This window comes from Dipodomys spectabilis, unplaced genomic scaffold, assembly GCF_019054845.1.
Source record: "Dipodomys spectabilis isolate Male_0828 unplaced genomic scaffold, ASM1905484v1 ptg000228l, whole genome shotgun sequence".
Classification (NCBI taxonomy): domain Eukaryota; kingdom Metazoa; phylum Chordata; class Mammalia; order Rodentia; family Heteromyidae; genus Dipodomys; species Dipodomys spectabilis.
In genome coordinates, this window is record NW_024870905.1 from 10,225,845 (window position 1) to 10,253,356 (window position 27,512).

A 27,512-nucleotide genomic window follows, 5' to 3' on the forward strand; every position below is an offset into this window, starting at 1 on the left:
TGTTTATTCTTTTCTTCCCTTTTCTTTTCTTTTCTTTTCTTTATTGTCGGTTGAGGGGCCTGAACTCTGGGCCTAGGCTCTGTCCCTCAGCTCTTCAGCTCAAGGCGAGCGCTCTACCACTTGAGCCACAGCGCCACTTCTGGTTTTCTGAGTGGTTTATTGGAGATAAGAGTCTCACAGCCTTTCCTGCCCTGGCTGGCTTTGAACCACGATCCTCAGATCTCAGCCTCCTGAGTAGCTAGGATTATAGGTATGAGCCACTGGCACCCAGCTAGCTCTGTTCTTCTTATTTTTATTTTTATTTCTTTCTTTATTTTTGTTGGTTGTGGGCCTGAACCTGGGCCTGAGCGCTGTCCCTCAGCTCTTCAGTTCAAGGCGAGCACTCTACCACTTGAGCTACAGCACGATTTCCGGTTTTCTGGTGGTTTATTGGATAGGAGTTTCATGGTCTTTCATGCCCGAGCTGGCTTTGAACCGGGATCCTCAGATCTCAGCCTCCTGAGTAGCTAGGATTACAGGCGTGAGCCACCGGCGCCTAGCTAGCTCTGTTTATTCTTGAACCTTGATTTTATCCTTTACTATTACAGTGATCTTTCAGCCCTTATTTTTGGTTCTGTCACAACTCTTCAACCCAATGCATTGTTATTATTATAACTATGCTTTACTACTTAACTATTATTATTGTATTATTACTACAACTATTATTATTACTTTGTTAGGTTTTCTACTTACTCTTCTTACCCTAGCCATCCTCCCTTAGTTTAATGATAGAGCATTAGTCTAGAATGTGCAAGGTTCAAGTTCCTTTCACCACACACACATACACACACACATGTATGCACAAACGCACACACACACACACACACACACAGGGAAGGAGGAAGAAAAAGAGACAGAATGAGAGCAAGGCCTTGCTGGTTCATGGGCACTGCTTCCTGTCTGTTCATGCCAAAGGGGCATCACAGGACCTAGCGAAAACTGCAGGCTCTCTAGAGCCAGGGGAGACTCCAAATTACAACCTGCATTCCATCAAGATTCAGAAAGCCAGCCAGGCGCTGGTGGCTCACGCCTGTAATCCTAGCTACTCAGGAGGCTGAGATCTGAGGATCGCGGTTCAAAGCCAGCCCGGGCAGGAGAGACCGTGAGACTCCTATCTCCAATAAACCACCAGAAAACCGGAAGTGGCGCTGTAGCTCAAGTGGTAGAGCCCTCGCCTTGAGCTGAAGAGCTGAAGGACAGCGCCCAGGCCCAGAGTTCAAGCCCCACGACCGACAAAAAAAAAAAAAAAGATTCAGAAAGCCAGGTGCCATCAGCTCATGCCGGTAATCCCAGCTACTTAGGAGGCTGAGTTCTGACGATCAAGGTTTCAAGTCAGCCTACACAGATAAGTCTGAGACTTTTCTTTTTTTTGCCAGTCCTGGGCTTGAACCAGGACCTGGGCACTGTCCCTGAGCTCCTTTTGCTCAAGGCTAGCACTCTACCACTTAAGCCACAGCACTACTTCAAGCTTTTTCTGTATGTGTGGTACAGAGGAATCAAACCCAGGGCTTCATGCATGCTAGGCAAGCACTCTACCACTGAGCCACCTTCCCAGCCCTCTGTGAGACTCTTATCTCCAATTAACCAGAAAAAAGACAGAAGTGGAGGTGTGGCTCAAGTGATAGAGTGCCAATCTTGAGTGGAAAAAATGTTGGGGGAGAGCTCAAGGCTCTGAGTTCAAGTCCTAGTACCAACACAAAGGAAGAAAGGAAAGGAGGGAGGGCAGAAAGAAGAGAGAGAGAAAAAGGCAAATCCAGAGAAGTCCAGCTACCGCAAACGCCCTGTTGGAGAGTCTCCAGGTGCTGGGTGATGTGAAAGGTTCTGCTAAGGCCTGTGGCAAACCCAGCCATGCAGCTTCCTTCATTCAGGATGGCACTGACTGCTCCACCTTGCCGTGAGGAATTATAGGCAGGAATGCTCAGCTCCAAGAATAATTAAGAATGGAAATCCCTCTCTTTCCTCCCAGACTCCGAAGTCTCTGTGAGGGAAGAGTCAGACGGCGACCAGAACCAGAGCGATGAAGGTGACGCCGAGACATCGCCAACTAAGTCTCCCACGACACCCAAATCCATCAAAAGCAAAAGCTCTTCAGGTGCGGGTTAGGATTCCCGGGGGAGAGGGGGTCAGGTTGGCCCTGGCGGCTGCGTGTGGTTTGGGGTGTTTTGTCTTGTACTGATTTCTAGGGCTTGAACTCAGGGCCTTGGACTCTCCCTTGGCTTTTCCACTCAAGGAAAGCCACACATCTGCTTCTGGCTTTTTGCTGGTTAACTGGGCCAGTCTGAGCTAGCTTCGAACTGTGATCCTCAGATCTTACCCTCCTGAGCAGCCTGGGTTACAGGTGTGAGCCACCAGCACCCGGCTCTGTGCATTTTATGAGTGACTTCCACAGCAGGGACTATTGCACCGTTTCACAACCGAGAGGCTGTGGGTGCTGGAATGTAGGCTAGGTGAATTCTGTTTTTCTTCTGGACTTAATGAAGCCACCCACCATTGACTGGAATATGGCTCAGCCTCTGATTCACTGGCAGGGTACAGCACCCATGTCTTCCTCCTGGGAAAACTGGAGCAGTCGTGTTCCCTGGGATGTGTGGGATGTGTGGATGTGTGTGGTGCGTGTGCTGGTACTGGGGCTTGAATCCAGGGCCTGGGTGCGCCTCTTGGTTTTTTTCACTCAAGACCTGGTACTCTACCACTTGGGTCACAGCTCCACTTCTGGCTTTTTGCTGGTCCGTTGGAGATAAGAGTCTCACAAACTTCCCTGCCTGGGCTGGCTTCCAACCACTGATCCTCAGATCTGTCTTCTGGTAGCTAGGATGGCAGGCATGAGCCACTTATGCCTGGCTTTTCAGAATCTTGATAGATTGCAGGTTGTAATCCAGGGTTTCCTCTGGCTCCAGACATTCTCTGATGCCCAGCTACAGCCTTTTTCTTAACAGGTTCATAGAGAGCCCAGGGGCTGAGCATGTAGCTCAGAAGTAGAGCACTTGTTTCCCACGTGCAAGGGCCCAGGTTCAGTCCTCACCATGCAAAAAAGAAAAGAAATGCTCTGAGAAGTGGTGACACTGTCAACCCCATATCCCAGATTTAGTCCTGAGGGGCCTCAAAACCAACCTAGCTGGGTACCAGTGGCTCACACCTGTCATCCTAGTCAGGAGGCTGAGAATTGAGGATAGTGGTTTGAAGCCAGCCCAGGCAGGAAAGTCTGTGAGACTCTAGTGAACTACCAAAAAAGCTAGAAGTGGAGCTGTGGCTCAAGCAGTAGAGCACTAGCCTTGAGTGAAAAAGCTCGGGGACGGGGTCCAGGTTCTGAGTTCAAGCCCCACCACTGAAAAAAAATAAAGGCTAGCCTGAGGCCAAGCCCTGGTGGCTCACTCCTGTAATCCTAGCTACTCAGGAGGCTCAGATAGGAGGATCGCAACTCAAAGCCAGCTGTGAAACTCTTATCGCCAATAAACCACCAGAAAACCGGAAGTGGCGCTGTGGCTCAAGTGGTAAGAGTGCTGGCCTTGAGCTGAAGAGCTGAGGACAGTACCCAGGCCCATAGTTCAAGCCTCATGACACACACACACACACATACACACACACACACACATACACACACAAAGCCAGCCTGGTCCCTAGTGCCCATAGTATACCACCTGCTATCAGAAGGGCTCTGAGACCCCAAAGGTGGGAGAGCTCAGAGGACCCTGAATCCCAGGACAGCCCTACTGGCCTCATGCTTCCTTCCCTGGGCCCCAGCCCCACATACTGGGGTCAGCCCAAGACCCAGACCCCCAGCTATCCAGGAAGTAGTGGTAACCTGTTTCTAGAGAGTAACTATTGGGTGCCCTCAAGCCAGAAAATAGCCTGTCAACCAGGCACCCATAGCTCCCACCTGTAATCCCAGCAACTCAGGAGGCTGAGATCTCAGAATGGAAGTTTGAGGCTAGCCCAGGCAGAAATGTCCATAAGATTCTTACCTCCAGTTAACCACCGGAAAAACCAAAAGTGGAGCTGTGACTCAGAATGGTCAGAGTACAGGCCGGGCACCAATGGCTCACGCCCGTGATTCTAGCTTTTCAAGAAGCTGAGATCTGAGTATCCCAGCTCAAAGCAAGCTCGGTCAGGAAAGTTCATGAATCTTTGTCTCCAATAAATTACAAAAAAAGCCAGAAGTGGAGTTGTTATTAAAGTGGATAAGGCGCTAGCCTTAAGCAACAGAAGTTAGGGACAGTGTGCAGGTCCTGAGTTCAAGCCCCAGGAATAGCAAAATTAAAAAAAAAAATTTCTGGGGTCACCTCTAATATTGTCAACATTTTTATTATTGTCACTGTTATTGCTATTAATAATATAACAAGACATCTATACAGCTTTTCATCGAATACATACTACTTTCGTGGATGCCAGCTCCTTTCAGCGTTACATCCACCATTGGAAATGGCATTCCCCCTATTATCCAGGGACTAAGGAGACTTGGAGAGGTTAAGTGGCTAGCCCAAGGTCACACAGCCCGTGCGGAGTAGGGAAGAATTTCCATGCAGGTGGATGGATCGTGAGTGGCAATGTGCTCACAGACTCGCTCACAGACTCTGTGCGTGCTGATGGCACAGGAGAAGCTCAGGATGCCACACAGCCCGTGCGGAGTAGGGAAGAATTTCCATGCAGGTGGATGGATCGTGAGTGGCAATGTGCTCACAGACTCTGTGCGTGCTGATGGCACAGGAGAAGCTCAGGATGCCGCCCGGGAACACAGGACCTAGAGAGCCGACAAGGGCAGGATCAAGAGCCACAGAGAGGCCAGATGGGAGGCAGAGGCTGGCACAGCAGCACCCTTCCCAGCCACCGCACTGCCAAGCGCCCTCGAGTGCTGGTGAAGGCTGCACAGGTCCTGCTTTTGTTTTTGCCAGTCCTGGGCCTTGAACTCGGGGCCTCTTGCTGTCCCTTAGCTGTTTGTTGTTATTGTTTATTGGATGCGGTCGTGGGGCTTGAACTCGGGGCCTAGGTGCAGTCCCTGAGCTTGTTTTGCTCTAGGCTAGCACTCTACCACTTGAGCTCCAGCTCCACTTCCAGCTTTTTTTTTTCTTGTTGTAGTTTATTGGAGATAAGTGTCTCACAGACCTTCGCCCAGGCTGGCTTCAAACCATAATCCTGATCTCAATCTCCTGAGAAACTGGGATTACAGGTGTGAGCCACCAGCACCCGGCTTCCTTAGCTTTTTTTGCTCAAGGCTCTACAATTGAACCACAGCTCCACTTCTGGCTTTTTTTTTGGTGGTTCATTAGAGCTAAGAGTCTCACAGATGTTCCTTCCCGGGCGGGCTTCAAACCGCCATTCTCAGATCTCAGCCTCCTGAGTAGCTAGGATGGCAGGCGGGAGCCTCCAGTGCTCATGTGGGCCCGGCTTTGTGCCTGCCCGAGGGATGGGCCAGGGAATGGCTGAAGGCCGGTGCCCTCCTCTCTGCAGAGTTCCCCCTCTTTTCCTACAACAATGGGGTAGTGATGACCTCGTGTCGGGAGCTGGACAGCAACCGCAGCGCCCTCTCCGCTGCCTCTGCTTTCGCCATAGCCACCGCGGGAGCCAACGAGGGCACCCCGAACAAGGAGAAGTACCGCCGGGTGTCGCTGGCCAGCACAGGTACCCGCATCCCTGCTTACAGAGCCTCCAGGCGCAGACCCCAGGGCACTGGTGTGGGGGAACCCCCGGGGCCCATGATGGCCCTGCATTGGGTATTTACTACACTGGGGATTTGGGCACCAGTGGCTCACACCTGTATCCCGGCTACTCAGGAGGCTGTGGTCTGAGGATCATGGTTCAAGGCCAGCCCAGGAAGGACAATCTGAGACTTCCAGTTAACTACCAAAAGAGAACTAGAGTTGGGGGGGGCTCCTGGTTCATTGGGTCTGGGAGCTGAACCTAGACAGGAGTTCCCCGTTTCATGTAGTCCTCTGTCCCCCCACCCACCCCCCCGCCCTCATCCCCCGGCAGGCTTTCCCCCTGACCAGCGCAATGGGGACAAGGAGTTCGTGATCCGCCGGGCAGCCACGAACCGCGTGCTCAATGTGCTGCGACACTGGGCCTCCAAGCACTCGCAGGTGGGTGAGCCCCCACCTCACACCCGGCCCCGCCGGGTGGGCTTCAGGGGCCCTGCATGGTAACCGGCCACCTGGAGCTTGCTGTGAACAACAAAGCTGGTCAAGAGAAGAAGCCCAGGGGCAGCACCGCGCCCTGCCCCATGAGAGAGTCAAGGACAGTCACCCCAACTGGGGTCACCCCGCCTCTGGCGGCCTGGGGCACAGCAGCTGAGGAATGGCCCCCAGTTGTGCCCCAAGGGTCTCATACCTCAAAGACTCAAAGTAAGCTGGGCACTGGTGGTGACCTCTGTAATCTCAGCTACTCAGGAGGCTGAGATCTGAGGATCGCAGTTTGAAGCCAGCCTGGGCCGGAAAGTCCATGAGCCTCTTAGCTCTAATGAGCCATCAGACAGCCAAAGTGGAGCTGTGTCTTTATTGGTAGAGCACCAGCCTTCAGCAAAAAAAAAAAAATCTCGGGGACAGCATGCAGGCCCTGAGCTCAAGCTCCAGGACTGGCATCAAAAAAAAGAAAAAAAGGCCTACCTTGGCCTGACTCAGTGGGTGAGGAAACAGGACAGCCACACTGGCGTAGAGACACAAGCAGTAGCTCCCTCCTGCTGCCAGGCCCAGAGCATTGTCAGATGGCTCGGACATACTAGCCCGAGCCCCATCCCCTCTTCCACAGGACTTTGAAACCAATGAGGAGCTCAAGTGTAAGGTGATCGGCTTCCTGGAAGAAGTCATGCATGATCCCGAACTCCTGACCCAGGAGCGGAAGGCAGCGGCCAACATCATCAGGTGAGGAAGGTGCAGACCCCAGCTCCATGAGGCCCGCAGGGCCCGGGGCAGACACAGGAGGAGGGGTTGCTCAGGAAGATGTGTTAGGGGAGAGATGACACGTGGCCAGTCCATCTGTCCATCCCCCACCAGACCTTGATTTCCTTAAGGCCTAAGCCTCACTGCTGGTCTAAGTGCCTCAGTGAACGAGAACTGAATAAAATTACAATTGAGTCTCCTGTGGCTAGTGTACACCAAACACCCCATTTCTCACTGTAGAAAGTTCTGGTGCAGCCAGGTGCCAGTGGCTCCTCATGCCTGTAATCCCAGCCACTCAGGAGGCTGAGATCTGAGGATCGCAGTTCCATGCCAGCCCAGGCAGGAAAGCCCATGAAACTCCTATCTCCAATGAACTTCCAAAAAGCCCAGAAATGGAGGTGTGGATCAAGTGGTAGAGCGTCAGCCTTAAGCAGAACTGCTCCGGGACAGCGCCCAGGCCCTGAGGTCTAGCCCCAAGACAGGCACTTAAAGAAACAAGCCTGGCACCAGCGACTCACGCCTGTATTCCTAGCTACTCAGGCTGAGATCTGAGGATCACAGTTCAAAGCCAGCCCGGCAAAGGAAAGTCCGTGAGACTCTTATCTCCAATAAACCGCCAGAAAACCAGAAGTGTCTCTATGGCTCAAGTGGTAGAGCCCTATCCTTGAGCTGAAGAGCTCAGGGACAGCAGGCCCAGAGTTCAAGCCCCACGATCCACCAAAAAAATATATATATAGCTACAATACTCTATTAACAAAAATTAAGCCAGATACCAGTGGCTCATGTCTATAATCCTAGCTACTCAGGAGGCTGAAATCTGAGGATCACAGTTCAAAGCCAACCTGGGGAGGAACATCTGTGAGACTCTTCCATCCAATTAACCACCAGAAAACTGAAGTGGCGCTGTGGCTCATATGGTAGAGCGCTAGCCTTGAGCTGAAGAGCTCAGGGACAGCGCCCAGGCCCAGAGTTCAATATCAACTAAAAGAAAAAGAGAAGAAGAGAAAAGAGAGTGGGGCTGGAGGAGAGCCGGTCTGCTCCAGCCCTCAGGTGCACCTGTGCCCAGGCTGTCACCATGTATATGTGTCCCTGCAGCCAGGGCCACCCTCTACCCACCCCTCCCACCACGGCTCCCCCGCCACACCCCAGGCCTGGCCCTGCTCCTCAGCCCCCTCAGCGCAGAGTGCATGGCTCTAAGTCCCCTCACAGCAGCAGGAGGCCCGATCGTCAAGGGTCCACCGTGGCTTCTCACCACATCCCCTCCTCCCCCACCCCTGCACACACGGTGAAGCACCTGCTTCCAGTCCCACCTCTGGCCACCCTTGGCCATCTCCACTTCTCTGTGTTCCTCTGCTGGGACCAAGGCTCAGCCTCCAGCAGTCTCCAGCCATGCTGCTCCCCAAGCCTGGAGCAGCCACACGCATGCAGGATGGCCTGCTACCTACGCAGCCAGACCCATGGGCAAATCAGACACGGCTCTGCCCTCCATACCCCCACCCCACCCAGCTGTCCTAGGGTCAGGAGAACCATAAGGAACAGATCAGTGAAGAAGGGAGAGGAGAGGAGCTCTGAGGTGTGTGTGTGTGTGTGTGTCTGTCTGTCTGTCTGTCTGTCTGTCCCAGGGTTCGAACTCAGGGCTTGGGTGCTGTCCCTTAGCTTTTTCACTTAAGGCTGGCATTCTACCACTTGAGCCACACTTCCATTTCCAGCTTTCTGCTGGTTCATTGGCCCTACGAGTCTCACCAATGTTCCTGCCCAGGCTGGCTTCAAACCACGATCCTCAGATCTCAGCCTCCTGAGTAGCTAGGATGACAGGCATGAGCCCCCAGCGCCCTGGGGTGGCGAGACCACCATGCTCTGTGTGCCTGGGCTGGGGAGGGAGAGGTGTCTGAGGTTGGGCCAGGGTTCACCTGCCTCCTTTTCTGCAGGACTCTGACACAGGAGGAGCCAGGGGACAACCAGATCACATTGGAGGAGATCACACAGATGGTGAGCAGAACGGTTCCACCTTCACCCCACCCATGACCCACGGATTCATCACTGCCCATGGCCACGTGCCACAGCGCCTGTGGCTCAGGGTCAGCACATGGAATTCCCTTACAGTTCTGGAGACTGGGAGTGGGGCAGGAAGGAGGCAGCGGGGTCTTGAGCTCTCCGGAGGCTGGGAGCAAGGAGCAGGGAGGGGAGGACCCCTCTTCACCTCTCCCCACTTCTGATGGTCCCATTCCCCCCCCCACCCCGCTCAGCTCACAGTTACATACATACACCACCGCAGTCTCTGCCGCCATGACTGCAAGGCCGTTTCCTCCCTGTGTCTGCACCCTCTTCCCTGTGTCTGTCTGTCTGTCTCTGTGGCCACATGTCTCTTTCTCATCAGGCCCCAAGTCAGATTAGATTAGAGCCAACCCAGCACCCCATCTTCACTTTATTAGAACAACAGACTATTTCCACATATATAAGACCACATTAACAGGCACCTAAGGTTGGGATTTTTGGGGGGTGCCAGCCCTAGGGTTTGAACTCAGGGTCTAGACACTGTCCCTGAGCCTTTTTGCTCAAGGCTAGCGCTCTATCACTTGAACCACAGTGCCCCTTGCAGCTTTTTGGTGGGCCATTGGAGGAAAGAGTCTTACAGACTTTCCTGCCCAGCTGGCTTCAAACCTCAGTCCTCAGATCTCAGCCTCGTGAGTAGCTGGGATGACAGGCATGAACCAACCAACCTGGCTCCCCAGTATTCTTATCAGCAATGCTCCATTATTCCCCAGTGTTACAGATGGGAAAACTGAGGCTGGGGAGCTGATGTTACCGGCCAGGGCTGTGCAAGGGAGGTAACAGTGCAGAGCCCAGCAGAGCCCCTTCCCCACCACCCTGTCTGGACTGAGCCCCGTGGGTGGCTGTGCCCCTCCCAGAAACAGCCACGAGTAATGAATAGCCGCCTCCACGCCCTTCCAGAGCCCGACGAGGACCTGCCTCCCCAAGTTGCTGTTTGCACCCCCAGAATGTCCCGATGAGCCATACAGTGCTCTCAGCCCTGCATCGCGGTGCCAGAGGCACAAGACAGACTCACTCTAGCTAAGCACCGGTGGCTCACGCCTGTCATCCCAGCTACTCAGGAGGCTGAGATCTGAGGATCACAGTTCAAGGCCAGCCTGGGCAGGAAAGCCCATAAGACTCTTATCTCCCATGAACCACCAGAAAAATGGAGGTAGGGTTGCAATTCAATGTGGTAGAGCATTAGCCTTGAGCAAAAGAGCTCAAGGACAGCCCCGGGCCTCAAGTTCAAACCCCACAATCAACTAAAAGGAAAAAAAAGGAGCAAGAGGGTTTTTTGCTCCCTTGTGAACAGTTGGAAGTCCTTCCAAAGCTGGCTCCGGCCCTGGCCAGGTCCCCAGAGCTTGCCAAGGGCAGACAGCCCCGGGGAAAGGCCAGTGCCCTCAGCAGAAAGAAAGGCCTCTTAGGAAAGATGGCAGAAGTTGTCAACTCTAATCCTTGCTTCCTGGGTCCCCCTCTCCATGGTCCATACCCAAAGCCCCCAGACCGTCCTGGCCCAGAGCTCATGTAGTCTCTGGAATGCTGGATCACACCTCCAGGCTGTCCGCCTGGATTCCCCCTGAGCCATCCTGGGTTTGCGCCCAGGGCTCTCAGGCCCTTCTTTCCCAGAAACAGCAACTCCAGAGGCCTGGCTGCAGACTCATCCTGGGGAGGGGGCTGGACTCCATCCCCCACACCCAGGCCCTGCATGTACACTTCCCATCGGGGCCTCTGTTTCCTGCCCTAGTGACTCAGCCAGGAAGCATTCTCCAGCACATCCAACCCCACACCCAGGAGCCACCCTCCCCTCCCCCACCCCGGCCTTTACTGTGTCCACACCACAGCACACAGGGCCTCCACCCCTGTGCCTCCGTGAAGCTGGGCTCCGGAACCCACAGCCAGGGCCTAGGGCGCGATTGGCCCTCACTGTTGGCAGATAAACTAAGAAAGAGGGGAAAAATAGCTTGGAGGAGCACCCTGTCCCCCGGGTATGGGTGGACCCCAGTTCACTTGGTTTTGCCGGGAGGAAGGCTTGTTTCTTGTTTTTGTGTGTGTGTGCCCATCCTGGGGCCTGGGAACTCTCCCTGAGCTTTTGTGCTCAAAGCTAGTGCTCTACCACTTGAGCCACAGCTCCACGTCTGGCTTTTTGCTAGTTTGTTGGGCATAAAAGTCTCACAGACTTTCCTGTCCCATCTGGCTTCAAATTGTGATCCTCAGAGCTCAGCCATGTAAGCAGCTGGGATTACAGGCCTGAGCACCAAGGCCTTACTTCCCCTGTGATCAGTGCGGCGGGCGCACTTGGGCAGCTAGTGGGCCAGCAATAGGCTCATACAGGCTGGGTGGAGTGACAGGAGAAAGGGGAAGTCCTGATAGGGTAGGCAGGTCCCACTCTAAGTTACTCCTGCTGCATGATGGCCTGTCCTGATTGGTCACAAAAGTATGGGGGCTTCTTGTTCCTGATTCCTTCCTCAGTGGACCAGCACAGCTGTCCCTGTCCCCTTCATTCTCCCCTCCAGGCCCCTCCCCTGATCCAGCAGATCAAGGCAGCCTTCCTGCATCTGCCCCTCATCCAACCCCTGCCTATCGCCTGGCTAAGGTTTCCCTGAGGGTCAGGCGCCAGTGGCTCACGCCTGTCAGCCCAGCTACTCAGGAGGCTGAAATCTGAGGATTGAGGTTCGGAGCCAGCCCAGGCAGGAAGGTCCATGAGACTCTTGTCTCCAATGAACCACCAGAAAACCAGAAGTGGTGCTGTGACTCAAAGTGATAGAGCGCTAGCCTTCAGTGATAAAGCCAGGGACAGTGCCCAGGGCTGACAAAAGGAAAAAAAAAGTGGAGCTGTGGGGCTGGGAAGGTGGCTCAGTGGTAGAGCGCTTGCCTTGCATGCCTGAGGCCCTGGGTTCGATTCCTCAGCACCACATAAGCAAAAAGAAAAAAGCCGGAAGTGGCGCTGTGGCTCAAGTGGTAGAGCGCTAGCCTTGAGCTGAAGAGCTGAGGGACAGCGCCCAGGCCCAGAGTTCAGGCCCCATGACCGAACCCCCTCCCCCCCCCCAAAAAAGTGGAGCTGTAACTGAAGTGGTAGAGCACCAGCATTGAGCACAAAAGCTAAGAAACAGTTCCCAAGCCCTGAGTTCAAGCCCCAGGACTGGCATTTTTTAAAAAAGGACCTGCCAGGCACTGTTGGCTCATGCCTATAATCCTAACTACTCAGGAGGCTGAGATCTGAGGATTGTAGTTCAAAGCCAGCCTGGGTAGGAAAGTCCATGATACTCTCATCTCCAATAAACCACTGAGAAAACCAGAAGTAGCACTGTGGCTCAAGTGTAGAGCGCTCGCCTTGAGCTGAAGAGCTGAGGGACAGCGCCCAGGCCCAGAGTTCAGGCCCCATGACTGACAAAAAAAAAAAAGGACCAGGTGCTGAATACCCTTAGAGACCATGTCCACAGCTGACCCTGGGGTTCTGGGACATGGCAGCAAAGCACTGGAGCCAGATGCTTGTCTTCAGAGCCCAGGAGAGGAGTATTGTCCCAAGAGCTAAACACACCTAATGACTCGAAAGGAAATTACAATGTTGAACATGGTGGCACACACCTGTAGTACCAGCTAGCTACTCAGGAGGATGGGGAATCCAAGGCTGTCCCAGACAGGGCAAAAGTGAGACCTTATTTGAAAAATGTATAAAGTGGCCAAGTACCAGTGGCTCACACATGTCATCCTGTCTACCCAGGAGGCTGAGAACTGAGGATCACTATTCGAAGCCAGTCCATAGGATTCTTATCTCCAGTTAATCACAGAAAAGGCCAGAAGTGGGGCTGTAGCTCAAGTGGGAGAGCGCGAACTTTGAGCTAAAGGAACTCAGGGACTGTGCCCAGGCCCAGAGTTCAGTAGATAAATAAATAAATAAATGTAAAGGGTTGGGGGAGGGGGAGGAGGTTCAGTAGTGAAGCACTTCAGATCTTACCAATGATGGATGGGTAGATGGATGGATGGATGGATGGGTGGATGGATGGATGGAAATTACATTGAGCCAGCTAGATTTCTAACACAAATGTGCAGTCACAGCAGTTGTCAGATGACGGGCACTCTTGTGGGCTAGTTGCTGACCTCCTGCATGGGGTGGGTGGCAGCAGCTTCCTGCACAGTGACAGGCTTCATGCACACAGGCCACAGGAACTCCCCATCCACCAGAGCCGAGCTGTGGGCCTGACTGCGTGCTTGCTTCCACAGGCCGAGGGCGTGAAGGCCGAGCCTTTTGAAAACCACTCAGCCCTGGAGATCGCAGAGCAGCTGACACTGCTGGACCACCTGGTCTTCAAGAAGATTCCGTACGAGTAAGTGGAAGTCCCCGTCCCCACCCCCATGCACACAGCGCCTCACACATCTTCAAGCTATCCCTGAGCAGCGCGGATTCCCCACCCACGGCATCCCTTCCTGCCCCATGGCCTCTCCTTGCCCATCAGCTGCACACACAGAAGAAGCACCTGTAATCCAGTTCCTAGTCTAGAGGTCTAGAGCATGTGTTCATGTGCATACACACATGGAGAAAGGCGAGCTGGGCACCTGTGGCGCACGCCTGTAATCCCAGCAACGCAGGAGGCTGAGATCTGAGAGTTGCAGTTGGAAGCCAGCCTGGGCAGGAAAATCCATAAGACTCTTTATCTCCAATTAAGGAGCAAAGAGCTGGAAGCGGAGGTGTGGGTTAAGCGGTAGACCATCAGCCTTGAGGGGGGGAAAAGCTAAAGGAAACCGGGCGTCGGTGGCTCACGCCTGTAATCCTAGCTACTCAGGAGGCTGAGATCTGAGGATCGCGGTTCAAAGCCAGCCCAGGCAGGAGAGACCGTGAGACTCCTATCTCCAATAAACCACCAGAAAACCAGAAATGGCGCTGTAGCTCAAGTGGTAGAGCGCTCGCCTTGAGCTGAAGAGCTGAGGGACAGCGCCCAGGCCCAGAGTTCAAGCCCCACGGCCGACAGAAAAAGAAAATGAGGAGGGGGTAGGGAAGGAAAGGGGAGGGAAAAAAAAGAAAAGAAAAATAGGAGGGAGGAAGGAAGGAGGAGGAGGAGGAAGACAGGAGAAGAAAGGGGGGAGAGAGGAGGGGAAGGAAATCATGTTTCCAGAAATGATCACCTCACAAAGCAGTGAAATGAGTGAGGCCATCCTAACCCAGCCTTGTGTCCCCGCAGGGAGTTTTTCGGCCAGGGATGGATGAAGCTGGAGAAGAACGAGCGGACGCCTTACATCATGAAAACCACCAAGCACTTCAATGATGTGAGTATGAGCGGCCGGCGGCGGGCCGAGGGGACAGGGCCTGTCCTTCTGTCCTTCTGGCAAGAGCCAGGCCGCCCAGGTCCTCTCTCATACCCCAGCCACCAGCCTCAGTGCCACCCTCTGTTAAATGGGCTGATCCTGGAAAAGCCCCAGGTGAGCAAAAGGCAGAGTGGGGAAAGGAAGAAAGACTTGCCCACCGTGCTGATTTGGGAGGTAAGGGAGGTACGGGGGCTTGAACTCAGGACCTCGTACTCTCACTTGACTTTTTGGCTTAAGGCTGATGCTCTACTGCTTAAGTCACATCTCTACTTCTGGCTTTTTGCTGGTTCATTAGAAATCAGAGGCTCTTGGGTTTTTCTTCTGGGACTGGCTTTGAACTGTGATCCTTAGATCTCAGCCTCCTGAATGTCAGCTGCTCTGGCCCCAGCCCCCATGGCTTTTTTTTTCTAGTTGTGGGGCTTGAACTATGGTCCTAGGGGCTGTCCCTGAGCTCTTCAGCTCAAGGCTAGCGCTCTACCACTAGCCACCTTCCCAGCCCCCATGGCTTTAATAAAGTATAAGATTGGCCTCTCAGAAAAGCATCTAAGAGACAGAGCATCCAGCCACTAGGAGGCCCCAAGCAGACAGCATAAAGGGCCCAAGCTGGCTGTGTAGAGGGCTGGCACACACACACACACACACACACACACACAGAGTATGTGCGTGCATGCATAAATGCAAACATCCACTCCCAGAAATCTTCTGGGAAATGCAGAAATATCACAGAGTTGGGCACCAGTGGCTCACACCTGTAATCCTAAGTACTCAGGAGGTTGAGATCTGAGGATTGAGGTTCAAATCCAGCCCAGGTAGGAAAGTCTAGGAGACTCTTACCTCCAATAAACCACCAAAAGACCAGAAGTGCTGGGCTCAAGTGGTAGAGCACTAGCCTTGCACACTCAAGGTTCTGAGTTCAAGCCCAGGCATGGCAAAAAGGAAAGAAAGGAATGAAGGAAAGGAAGGAAGGAAAGAAGGGAAGAAAGGAAGGAAGGAAAGAAGGAAGGAAGGAAGGAAGAAAGGAAGGAAGGAAGGAAGGAGAGGAAGGAAGAAAGGAAGGAAGGAGAGGAAGGAAGGAAGGAGCAAAGGGATCAGCAGCACAGAGCCAGGTGCTGGGCTCACTCTTGCGATCCTCAGGAGGCTGAGATCTGAGGATCCAAGTTTGTAGCCATCCAGGGCTGGAAAGTCTGTGAGACTCTTATCTTCAATTTATCAGCAAAAGTTCAAACCCCAGAACTGGCACTGTATATATACTTTTTAATAATATATATAGCATATATAATATTTAAAATATAACATATAAATATGTTATAAATAACACATACTACATATTAAACATAAGTATATAATTTTTTAAAAATCCAGTCCTAGCAACCTGCCCGTATTTGGTGGGGCTCCAAGCCCTGGATCCGAGGCCCCGCCCCATCCCAGGCTCGTGACAGTCCAGAGATCTTTGGCTCGGAGTCTTCATGCCAGAGTGTAATCATCACCATAAGCAGAGAGCCCTTGCCAGTGGCTGGGAACACATGAGTCCACTTAGCCTGTCAGCTGGCAACCCTAGCCAGGGGAGGCCTGAGGAACACACCCCATCCTGGAACACCCCCGGCAGTCAGAGGGAAACAAGAAAGACTGGGCTCTCCCACAGAGGGCCGCAGAGGCCAGGCCCGCAGAGCAGCCCAGCGACTCTCCACCCTGTCCATCCTGCCATGTGCCACGATGGAGCAAGTTTAACACAAGATCCCAAGTGAAGCCGGGCACAGCAGCTCACGCCTGCCGTCTCTCCAGCTTCGCAGGAGGCTGAGATCCCAGGATCACAGTTTGAAGCCAGCCCAGACAGATTTGAGAGACTCTTCTCTCTAGTTAAGCAGCAGAAAACAGGAAGCAGAGGTTTGATGCAGTAGAATGTCAGCTTTGAATTAAAAGGCCAAGCCAGAACATCAGGCTCTTGAATGCAAGTCATGGTTCAAAGCCAGCCCAGGGAAGGAACGTTCACAAAACCTTTATGTCCAGTTAACCAGCAAAAGGCTGAAAAAGAAACTGTTAAGTAAGTAGTAGAGCGCTAACCTTGAGCATAAAAGCTCAGGGACAGTGCTCAGGCTCTTGAGTTCAAGCCCCAGGACTGGCACCAAAAAAAAAATTATATTTGAGGTTTCTTAGTGGTAAAATTCTTTTTTTTTTTTTTTTTTGGTCAGTCATGGGGCCTGAACTCTGGGCCTGGGCACTGTCCCTCAGTTCTTCAGCTCAAGGCTAGTGCTCTACCACTTGAGCCACAGTGCCACTTCTGGCTTTTTCTGTTTGTGGTGCTGAGGAATCGAACCCAGGGCCTCATGCATGCAAGGCAATCGCTCTACCACTGAGCCACCTTCCCAGCCCCAGTGGTAAAATTCTTTTATTTTTTGTTCTTGTTAGTCAGAGGGCTTGAATTCAGGGCCTGAGCACTGTCCCTGAGCTCTTTTGTTCAAAGCTAGTGCTCTACCACTTTGAGCTGCAGCACCACTTCTGAGTTTCTAGTGGTTCATTGGAGATAAGAATCTCATGGACTTTCCTGCCTGGGCTGGCTTTGAACTGCGAGCCTCAGATCTCAGCCTCCTGAGTTGCTAGGATGACTGGTGTGAGCTACCAGCACCCACTGAGCTTAGTTCTTTGATTTTTATTCAGTTATAAATATCCTTTTAGGGCTGGGAAGGTGGCTCAGTGGTAGAGCGCTTGCCTTGAGCTGAAGAGCTGAGGGACAGCGCCCAGGCCCAGAGTTCAGGCCCCATGACCGGACCCCCCCAAAAAAAATAAATAAATAAATATCCTTTGAAAGCCTATATTTTTCAAATAATAATCTCTTTCACTTTTTATTTGCTTATTCACTTTATTTGCTTATTCACTTTTTGTATATGCCAGTACTGGGGCTTAAACTCAGGGCCTTGTGCTCTTGGCTTTTACTCAAGGCTGGAGCTCTACCACTTGAGCCATAGCTCCACTTTTGGCCTTTTGGTGGTTAATTGGAGATAATAGTCTCACAGACTTCCTTGCCTGGGCTGGCTTTGAAACTCCATCTTCAGATCTTAGCTCCTGAGTAGCTAGGATTACAGGCGTGAGCCACTGGCACCTAGCCAAATCTTTTGCATTGCATTTTTTTCCCTTAGTTATTATTCATTTATAACTTTTTTTACATATCGAATACTTGAATATTGAATACTTGAATACTCATTTTTTTAGGATTTTCAACATGGCAGTTGTGTTAGCAGTGAATGAATGAATGATCATTTTTCAGGATACTTATTCCTCTTCCTTTTTTTTTTTTTTCTTTTCTTTGCTGTCTGGTTGCATTGGCTTAAAGATCAGTAACTTGATCGCATCCGAAATCGTCCGCAGCGAAGACATCACGGCCAGGGTGAACACCATCGAGAAGTGGGTGGCTGTGGCTGACATTTGTCGCTGCTTGCACAACTATAACGCCGTGCTGGAGATCACCTCCTCCATGAACCGCAGTGCCGTTTTCCGGCTCAAGAAGACGTGGCTCAAAGTCTCCAAGCAGGTGCGGCAGGAGGCTGACGTTACTGCTTCTTGAAGCAAGGCGGGAGTTGGGACAGGGAGACCCAAGGGCTGGCCACTAGCTGCCAGCAGAAGGTCCAAGGACCAGCTGAGGGTCCACAGTTCTACACCCACTGAGACCAGACATCAGGCCCTCAGATGGAGCAGGGACTTTAATTCCTACTTAAATAATTAATAATAATTAAGCAAGTCAGACACAAGCAGCTCCCAGCCACTCAGAAGGCTAAGATCTGAGGATCATAGTTCCAAGCCAGCCTGGGCAAGAAAGTCCATGAGATTCATCTCCAGCTAACTAGCAAAAAGCTGAAAGTGGATGGTGGTAAAGTACCATAACTGAGCAAAAAAGCCAAGCAAAGAGCTCAAGACCCTGAATTCAAGCCCCCGTATCAATATACACTAAAAAAGTAACGTTGAAATGGGAATTGGGTCTGATGGCTCATGCCTGTAATCTTAGTTACTCAGGAAGCTGAAGTCTGAGGATCACGGTTCAAAGCCAGCCTGTGCAGGAAAGTCCATGAGACTTATCTCCAGTGAACCACCAAGAAAGCCAGAAATGGAGTTATGGCTCAAGTGGTAGAATGCCAGCCTTGAGCAAAAACTCTTAGGGGCAACACCCAGGCCCTGAGTTCAAGCCACAGGACACACGCATGCGCACAGAAATATGAAACCATGATTATTGGTCCCAACATGTCCTGAGTTAGGACAAAGCATGGTGGCTTCCAGCTAGATCTGCCGTATAGCTGAGGTTATGGCTCCGGGGCCTTCTATGACTCCACCAGGCCTCTGGCCTCTGGTTTGTTGGTCCTTGTTGGCCATCTTGAATATAAGCTTGTAAAATTAAGGGATACAAAATAGGTCTGGAGGCCTTGTTGGGCACATTTCTTTTCTGTACCCATCTTGGGGGTTGAACTCAGGGCCTGGGTGATGCTTCTGAGCATTTCTTTACAAGGCTAGTGCTCTACCCATTGAGTCACAGCTCCATTTTGGGGCTTTTGGGTGGTTAATTGGAGATACAGACTCACAAGTGTTCCTGTCTGGGCTGGATTTGAGTCACTTCTGTCTCTTTGCTGGTTAATTGAAGATAAGAATCTATAAATTTGTCCTGCCCTGACCAGCTTTGAACCTCAATCCTCAGATCTCAGCCTCTTGAGTAGCTAGAATTTCATGCATGAGCCATGGTTCTCTGTTTCATTCTTTTACTTTTTCTTTTTCTTTTTTTCATCAGTCCTGGGGCTTGAACTCAGAGCCTGGGCGCTGTCCCTGAACCTCTCTGTGCTCAAAGCTAGTGCTGTACTGGAGCTACAGCACCACTTCCAGCTTTTTCTGAGTAGGTCATTGGAGATAAGAATCTCATGGACTTTGCTGCCCAGGCTGGCTCCTCCGAACTGAGATCCTCAGATCTTAGCCTCCTAAGTAGTTAGGATGACAGACCTGAGCCACAGTGCCTGGCTTCATTCTTGTTCTTTATTCCTAACTTTGGGTGGGGTTTCCTGGCGCAGGGAAGTCTTCTCATCTGAGATGGTCAGCGGTTGTTCCTTGATCTGAATTCAGTCTCCTTGGAGTGGGGACACCCTCCTCAGCCACTGGTCTGTGTTTTGAAAGCCATAGCACACCACAGTGTGTCTGCGTGCGTGTGTGTGTGTGTGTGTGTGTGTGTGTGTGTGTGTGTGTGTGTGTGTCAGAGCCAAGCCTGCTCCCTAAGCAGGCTCAGTGGTCAGGAACTGTGTGGCCTGGTGGTCCCTGAGCCCCTCCTGGCCTGGCTGCCATGTGTCACTCGATGCCTCTCTTCCTTCCAGACAAAAGCTTTGATTGATAAGCTCCAAAAGCTTGTATCGTCGGAGGGCAGATTTAAGAATCTCAGAGAAGCCCTGAAAAAGTAAGTTTGGTCATTTTTGTCAATGCCATGCTTAAAACTCACCCCCCACCCTGCCATGCCTGGACACCACGGGAGGTCTGTCTGTCTGTCTGCCTGTCTGTCTCATTGTCTGCCTACAAGACCCTCTACCCTTCCCAGACAACAAAGGCAGGTGAACCTTGCCCTCCACCATCTACCAGTAAATTGAAGTGTTTGGTGGCCTTCCTGGGGGACAGGGACCGCAGAAGGGGTACTAGAGTCCCCCGTAGCAGCACAGCTGTGGGGATGACTCATTCAACTCTCAAATGCACCTTCCTTCCCCTCCCTCTCCCCCTCCCCCTTTTCTCCTTCCTCCTCTCCCTCTTCTTCTTTATCTTTTCCTTTCCTCTTCCTCCTCTCCCTCCTCTTCCCCCTCCTCCCCCTCCCCCCTTCTCCCTCTTCTCCCTCTTCCTCTCCCTCCTCCCCTTCTTCCTCCTCTCCCTCTTTTCCTTCTTCCTTCCTCCTTCTCCTTCTTTTTTGTATTTGGAATGGGTTCAGGGATGGTGGCTCATGCCTGTGATCCCAGCTACTCAGGAGGCCAAGAGAGGATGGCTACAGTCCAAAGGCCAACCCAGGCAGTGAACACTCAAGACTCTATATGAGAAAAGGAAATCTAAAAGCAAAAGGCCTGGGATATGGCTCGGGTCATAGAGCCCCTTATCCAGTTAGCACAAGGCCCTGCCTCCAATTCTAGAGCCCTAGGAAGGAAGGGAGGAAGGGAGAGAGTTCAGCAGCACCATGCTGGCTTTCCTGGCCGCTGCACAGTTACCCCTGTGCTGCCTGTAGGGTGGGTCTCGCCCCTTCCTGGCTTGCTCGTGAATTGTTTGGAGGGAGGGCTGTCGTGTGGGCCCCAGCCCCTCCCCACAGGAGGCTGTCGGCCTCTTCCGACGGGTGACTGTCAAGACATTCTCTAGACATTGTCCCACCACCCTCTTCACATCTTCTTCCTCCAGACAAAAGTAGTGGCTGTGCCAGTGTCCTGTGGCTGCCATGGTTAGAGCCCAGACATGCCCAAGCCAGGGAAGTTGTGTCTGTCTTGGGCAGCCCACGAGGTAGGGCAGCCATGAGAACTTGGTGGTCACCCTGCCAAGAAGCCAGGCCCCACAAGGAATCCATCAGCAGATCTCTCCTTGCCTGGCAGGCTCTTCCCTTGACCTCGAGAGTCCCTGGGGGACCCCTGGGGTGCCGACTCCTCCCCACTTCCTCCAGAGACCTCACAGCCACGGGACACCCCGCTGAGGCCGGGCAGCCCCTGACCGTGGCCGTGACGCCCTGCCCACCCTGACCCGGCCAGCCTCGCGCGCTCCCTCCCTCCCACCTTCCTGCCCCCCATCCTCCATCCCCCGCCCCCCATCCTCCATCCCGCAGTCCGCGTGCCATCGCCTGACCATCGCCATTTTGTTTGTGTCCTCAGAGTCTGTTACCCACCTGTACCTCCCGGCCGCCCCCTCCGCCCGGGCTCCCCGGAGCCCCCGTGGACTGTGCTTGTGGGGACCCCCTCCACACCGCACACACCAACTGCCTGCCCAGCCCTGCCGGGCGCTGGGTCACCCTCCTCTACCGCACAGCCACCACTGCACCTCACGGCCTCCGTGGTCCATTCTGTCCGAGTCCCCTCCCGACTGTCCCGGGGCTGTGTAAGTGCCTCCTTCATCACCCTCCCCGCAGCCAGTGGCGTGGCAGGGGCAGCCCGGGCGGCTGGGAGCTGAGCGCTTCACACCAGCCAGGTGTGGCCGCGTAGAGAAAGGGGCAGTGAGCCCCTCGGTGCCCATCTTCCGGGCTCTGACTTTGTTCCTGACCAGGGACAGGGGCAGGAGAAGCTAGGTGACAGTCGCATGCTGCCCACAGCCCACCCTGACACGGAGCCCCGTGCTGAGCCCTGCAGGAACAGCCTTGGGCCCCCTCTCTGTGGCCTGGGCATCTTCTGGAACCTGTCCCTAAAAAAACCTGTCCCCACAGTCAGGCGCCATGGCTCACGCCTGTAATCTCAGCTACTTTGGATGCTGAGATCTGAGGAGCATGGTTCAAAGCCAGCCTGGGTGAAAGTAGGTGAGACTTATCTCCAGTTAACCAGGAGGAAAAAAAAGCTGGAATTGGAGGTGTGGCTAAAGTGGTAGAGCACCAGCCTTGAGTAGAAAAGGCAAACTGAGGGGCTGGGAAGGTGGCTCAGTGGTAGAGCGCTTGCCTTGCATGCCTGAGGCCCTGGGTTCGATTCCTCAGCACTACATAAGCAAAAAGAAAAAAAGCCGGAAGTGGTGCTGTGGCTCAGGTGGTAGAACGCTAGCCTTGAGCTGAAGAGCTGAGGGACAGCACCCAGGCCCAGAGTTCAGGCCCACGACCGGACCCAAAAAAAAAAAAAAGAAAGAAAAGGCAGACTGGGGAGAGAGTGAGGTCCTGAGTTCAAGCACTAGCACCGAAATCTACAAGGCCCTGGACCCAAGCCTTAGTACTGCCCCCATTTCCTGCTCTTTGATACTGTTCTTTTTGTTGTTGTTGTTGTTCGAGTCCTAAGGCTTGAACTCAAGGCCTGGGCTCTGTCTCTGAGCTGCATTTGCTCAAGGCTAGCACTCTCCAATTAAGCCACAGCGCCACTTCTGCCTTTTTCTGTGTGTGTGGTACAAAGGAATCTAACCCAGGGCTTCATGTATGCTAGGCAAGCACTCTACACTAAGCCATACTCCCAGCCCAATACTGTACTGTTTTAATTTGATCTGTGCCTTCCAAGGTAGGAGAACTTCAGCCTCAGGCCATGCAGGACCCTCCCTAAGAAGCTCTGAGTGCTGCCACCCTTAACCATCTGCCTTTTTATTAAAACTGGGCACCACAGTTTACACCTGTAATCCCAGTAACTTGATAACTGAGATTGGGAGGATCGTGGTCCAGAGCTGGGCACTGTAGCTCATTCTTGTAATCCCAGCTATTTGAGGAGGGAGATCTGGAAGATCTCAGTTCAAGGCCAGCCTGTCCCAAAGTTAGCATGACTCCATCTCAATCAAAAGCAAAGTGTGGTAGAACAAGCCTGTCATACAAGCTACATGGAAAGTCATAGGATTGCAGTCCAAGCCCCCCTGGGTGAAAACTCAAGACTCTACCTGAAGAAAAATAAACAGCAAACAGAAAGTGCCAGGAGTAAGCCACACACTGGTGGCTCACGCCTGTCATCCCAGCTACTCAGGAGACTGAGATCTGAGGGTTGCCAGGCAGGAAAAGTCCATGAGACTCTTTTTTTTTTTTTTTTTTTTGGGTCCGGTCGTGGTGCCTGAGCTCTGGGCCTGGGCGCTGTCCCTCAGCTCTTCAGTTCAAGGCTAGCACTCTACCACCTGAGCCACAGCACCACTTCCGGCTTTTTTTCTTTTTGCTTATGTGGTGCTGAGGAATCGAACCCAGGGCCTCAGGCATGCAAGGCAAGCGCTCTACCACTGAGCCACCTTCCCAGCCCTCCATGAGACTCTTATCTCCAATGAACTACCAGAAAACTAGAATTGGCACTGTGGCCCAAGTGGTAGAGTGCTAGCCTTGAACAAAAAGGAGCTCAGGGACAGTGCCCAGGTCCAAAGTTCAAGGCCTACAACCAAATAAATAAAGTGCCAGGAGTGTTAGCAAACAAAAGGCCCTGAGAGTAAACTCTGGTGCTGCCAGAAAACTTTTTTTTTTTAACTTAAGAAAGAAAAAAATTAGAGAAAGTCATCTGTCCTTTGTTTCCCTAACACCAATTATCCATCTTCATCGCACTGCCCAGCCACTTGCCAGGCACTGGGGATCATGCCTATAACCCCAGCTACTCAGGAGGCTGAGGTCAGGGGGGTCACAGCTTGAAGGTATCCAAGCAGACAACTCAAAAAGACTATTACCTCCAATTGGGCTGGGAAGGTGGCTTAGTGGTAGAATGCATGCCTAACATGCATGAAGCCCTGGGTTCAATTCCTCAGTACCACATACACAGAAAAAGCCAGAAGTGTCACTGTGACTCAGGTAGTAGAGCTAGCTTTGAGCAAAAGAAGCTCAGAGACAGTGCCCAGGCCCTGATCAAGCCCCAGGACTGGCAAAAGAAAAAGAAAAGAAAAAGTATGGGATAAACAAACCAGTGTAAGCCAAGCGCTGGTGGCTCACACCTGTAATCCTGTAAACTTAGGAGGCTGAGATTGAGGATCACGGTTCAAAGCCAGCCTGGGCAGGAAAGTCTCTTATCTCCAATAAACCACTAGAAAACCAGAAGTGGTGCTGTGGCCCAAGCAGTAGAGCACAGGGACAGCACCCAAGCCCAGAGTTCAAGCCCCACGACTGACCAAAAAAAAAGTGCTATTAAATTCTGTTTCAATATTGATTTATTGTTTTAAAAAGAGAAGTGGATGAAGTGAATTGACCAGAGCATCACTACAATGGTTTTCTCATTTGTTTGTTTTAGGGGGGCTTGTTTGTTCACGCATGCATGTGCACACGCACACACGTGCACACATGCACAAGCATGCACTAGTCCTAAGGCTTGAACTCAGAACCTGAGTGTTGTCCTTTAACTTTTTCGCTCAAGACGGGTACTCTACCTTTTGAACCACAGCTCCACTTCCAGCTTTCGGGTAGTTAAATGAATAAAATTGTCTCACAGATTTTCCTGCCCGGGCTGGTTTTGAAGCTAGATCCTTAGATCTCAGCCTCTTGAGTAGCTAGGATTACAGGTGTGAGCCACCAGGGCTCAGCACATGCAAGACTTTTTGATGCTTGAGGAGAAGAAGTGATATCTCTCCTTCCTTACCACATACATCGATGCTATTCAGCATGGCTCTGCACCTAGCACTTAAAATCAGCTTGCAGATGGCCTAAAATTGGCCTTGCTGGCATCCCATACTCTGTTATCTATGGAAGCCTGAGAACCAGAGAGGGAAAGGACTGGCCTAAGGTCACACAGCAAACCCATGAGGAACTACCACCCTCCCTGCCTCACCTTCCCCAGCCTGGCTGGGTCATCTAAGTGGGGCAAGGGAGATGAGCCAGGATGGAGGGTGACCTGCCTGGCCCCCCATGGGTGCTGAGAGGACAGGAGGCTTCCAAGAACCCTGGAGAAGCTAAAAGAACCCTCATCTCCAAGCCCTCCTGGAGAGCCAGTAAAGCTTGCAGGGACAGGAGCCCCAGCCGGTAGCCACCCAGCAGAGAGGCGTAGCCTGTGCAAATGACACCACAGGACCAACGCCTCCTGCTCTGGTCCCCAATCTACGCGCCTCCCAGGCCGGTGGCAGTCACCGAGGGCTAGGCTATAGTCCCTGCAGAGAGACGAGCCCCAGGGCACAGGCAACGGACTGAGGCCAGAGACAACAGGAGGCGAGGTTGATGGGCTCACCCCAGCTTGTGCAAGACCCCACGGCCCCCAGAAGATGGGGCACCCCACAGCCCGGCCCACCCTTCTAGGCCTGGTATCTAAGTCCCTGGGACACAAGACCCTCCTGGCCTTGGAGGCCACCCAGACCTGCATGCAGGGGTGAGGGGTGGGGACACTTGCTCTTCCCAAAGCGCTCCTTTGACCAAGGGCAAAACCTTTGTGAATGCATTTGTTTCCAAGTTGTGACCCACCCTGCGTCCCTTACCTGGGCATGTACCTCACCGACCTGGCCTTCATCGAGGAGGGGACACCCAACTATACCGGGGACGGCCTGGTCAACTTCTCCAAGATGAGGATGGTGAGTTTGTCCAGAGCCGGGCAGGGCAGGCGGCATGCAGACCCAGACGCCACCTCCCCAGGCCCTCGCAGCCAGAGGCCGGCTCCTCCCGCCAGATCCCTCACAGCCGGGGCTCACGCCTGTCATCCTAGCTGCTCAGGAGGCTGAGATCTGAGGGTCGAGGTACAAAGGCAGCCCAGGCAGGAAAATCCTTTAAGACTCTCCTCCCCGATGAACCAGCAAAAATCTGCAAGTGGAGCTGTGGCTAGAGCGATAGAGCACCAGCCTTGAGTCAAGCCCTTGTACTGACACCAAAAAGTGTTATTTCCATTCGTCTTGTCCAGTACTGTCCTGGAGGAATCCCCAGGGCCCCCCCCCCACACACACACACACGGTAACAAGCACACAGCAGGCCCCAGATGCCTTTCACGTTGGCAGTGTTGGGTGGGTTGTGCTTTGGCGAAACCGGCCTGGGGAGGCTTGGTAAGCCCGGCTTCCTGCCCGTGCCCCGTCCCTCGGCGCCATGGGTAGCCCAGAGAAAGCTGGAGTCTCGCCCTCTCTTCTACAGATATCCCACATCATCCGGGAGATTCGCCAGTTCCAGCAAACTGCATACAAAATAGAGCACCAGGCCAAGGTAAGTGGCCCGAGGGTGTCAGGAGAGCTTCTGCCCTTAGTCCTTAGCTTCCATGCCAGCCCAGGTCCCCTTCCTGAAGCCCGGTGGCCTAGCCCAGCTCCCAGCTTTGCTCCCTGCAAAGAGTAGATCAGAAATAACCTGACCCTTCAAATCAGAGCTATGTTGGAAGTGGAGCTGTGGCTCAAGAGGTAGAATGCCAACCTAGAGCAAATACCAAAAACAAGGAAAGGCCTTGAGCTCAAATCCCAGGACCAGCAACAAAATAAATGCATAAATAAAGGAATAGGTTTGCTTGATTTTTCTCTAGCACCTATCAGAAGATTCACACACGTAAGAAAGAAATACCTCTTGTGTGTGCCAGTACTGGGGCTTGAACTCCAGGCCCTGAATTCTCCCTTAGTTTTTTCTCTCCCTCACCCCCCACACCACTCGAAACTGGTGCTCTACCACTTGAGCCACTCCTCCACTTCTGGCTTTTTGCTGGTCCATTAAAGAGTCTTTTGGATTCATCTTCTCCACCTGGCTTCAGATCTCAGTCTCCTGAGCAATTAGGATGACAGGTGTGAGCCACAGGTGCCAAAAAGAATTGGGGGGGCGTTGTTCAGGGATGTTGGGGCAGGACACATTTCCTTTCTGATGTGTGATTTGAGCCTTGATCTTTGGTGAATGAGCTGGAATTCAGCACAGAGTGAGGTAAGAAGGGAGGACCTGGTCATCCAGGCTGGGGCTGCCTTTCCTTCCTAACTTTGACTGCAGTGTAGGGCCCTGTAGGCCCTAGACACCCTCTCTTCACACTTCCTCTCTGTGGGCCAAGAAGCTCCGCACTCCAAGGCTCAGTGTTTTCAAACACTTGGACACATTGAAAGAATTGTGAATCATCCACCATTTACATTCAACAGTTGCTCTTTCTAATCCTTTCAGTACATAGCCCCAGTCACTTCATTACATGATCAAAGAAATAGCAGTTAAGGGTAATTTTTATCCTGTGTAGTTTAGTACTGCTTTTAAGAAAATACTGAAGGGCTGGGAAGGTGGCTCAGTAGAGCGCTTGCCTTGCATGCATGAGGCCCTGGGTTCGATTCCTCAGCACCACATAAGCAGAAAAAGCCAGAAGTGGCGCTGTGGCTCAAGTGGTAAAGCACTAGCCTTGAGCTGAAGAGCTGAGGGACAGCGCCCAGGCCCAGAGTTCAGGCCCTACTATCAACAACAACAACAAAAAAAAAAAAACTGAGGATGTAGCTCAGTGGTAGAGCACTTGCCTGGTATGCATGAGGCCCTGAGTTCAATAACCAGCAATGCACACACAGAAAGGCAATGCTAAATAAGCAGTCCTAAGAAAGGACTTAGCTTAAATGGTGGCGAACTTGATTAGCAGTGCACAAGACCTTGAGTTCAAACCCCAATTCCACCAAATTAGTTTCCCAAAAACTAATTTACTATTAACACATCTTTGGGATCTTGTTTTTGGTTTTTTGTTTTTGTCGGTCATGAGGCTTGAAACCTGGGCTTGCACGCTGTCCCTCAGCTCAAAGCAAGCACTCTACCAC

At 52.5% G+C, this 27,512-nt stretch overlaps 1 protein-coding gene across 4 annotated transcripts in view; it reads left to right on the forward strand.

The window, feature by feature from the left end:
- Nucleotides 1-27,512, forward strand: part of Rasgrf1 (Ras protein specific guanine nucleotide releasing factor 1) — an 88,876-nt gene that overhangs the window by 60,324 nt on the left and 1,040 nt on the right. For all 4 annotated transcript variants that reach the window (XM_042697738.1, XM_042697735.1, XM_042697734.1 and 1 more), the window contains 11 exons: nt 2,006-2,131; nt 5,485-5,655; nt 6,007-6,113; nt 6,778-6,890; nt 8,837-8,897; nt 13,164-13,267; nt 14,120-14,204; nt 17,572-17,769; nt 19,583-19,662; nt 25,232-25,349; nt 25,897-25,965. In XM_042697738.1, coding sequence (XP_042553672.1) covers nt 2,006-2,131; nt 5,485-5,655; nt 6,007-6,113; nt 6,778-6,890; nt 8,837-8,897; nt 13,164-13,267; nt 14,120-14,204; nt 17,572-17,769; nt 19,583-19,662; nt 25,232-25,349; nt 25,897-25,965 — 1,232 coding nt within the window. The remainder of the gene's footprint in view (nt 1-2,005; nt 2,132-5,484; nt 5,656-6,006; nt 6,114-6,777; nt 6,891-8,836; nt 8,898-13,163; nt 13,268-14,119; nt 14,205-17,571; nt 17,770-19,582; nt 19,663-25,231; nt 25,350-25,896; nt 25,966-27,512) is intronic.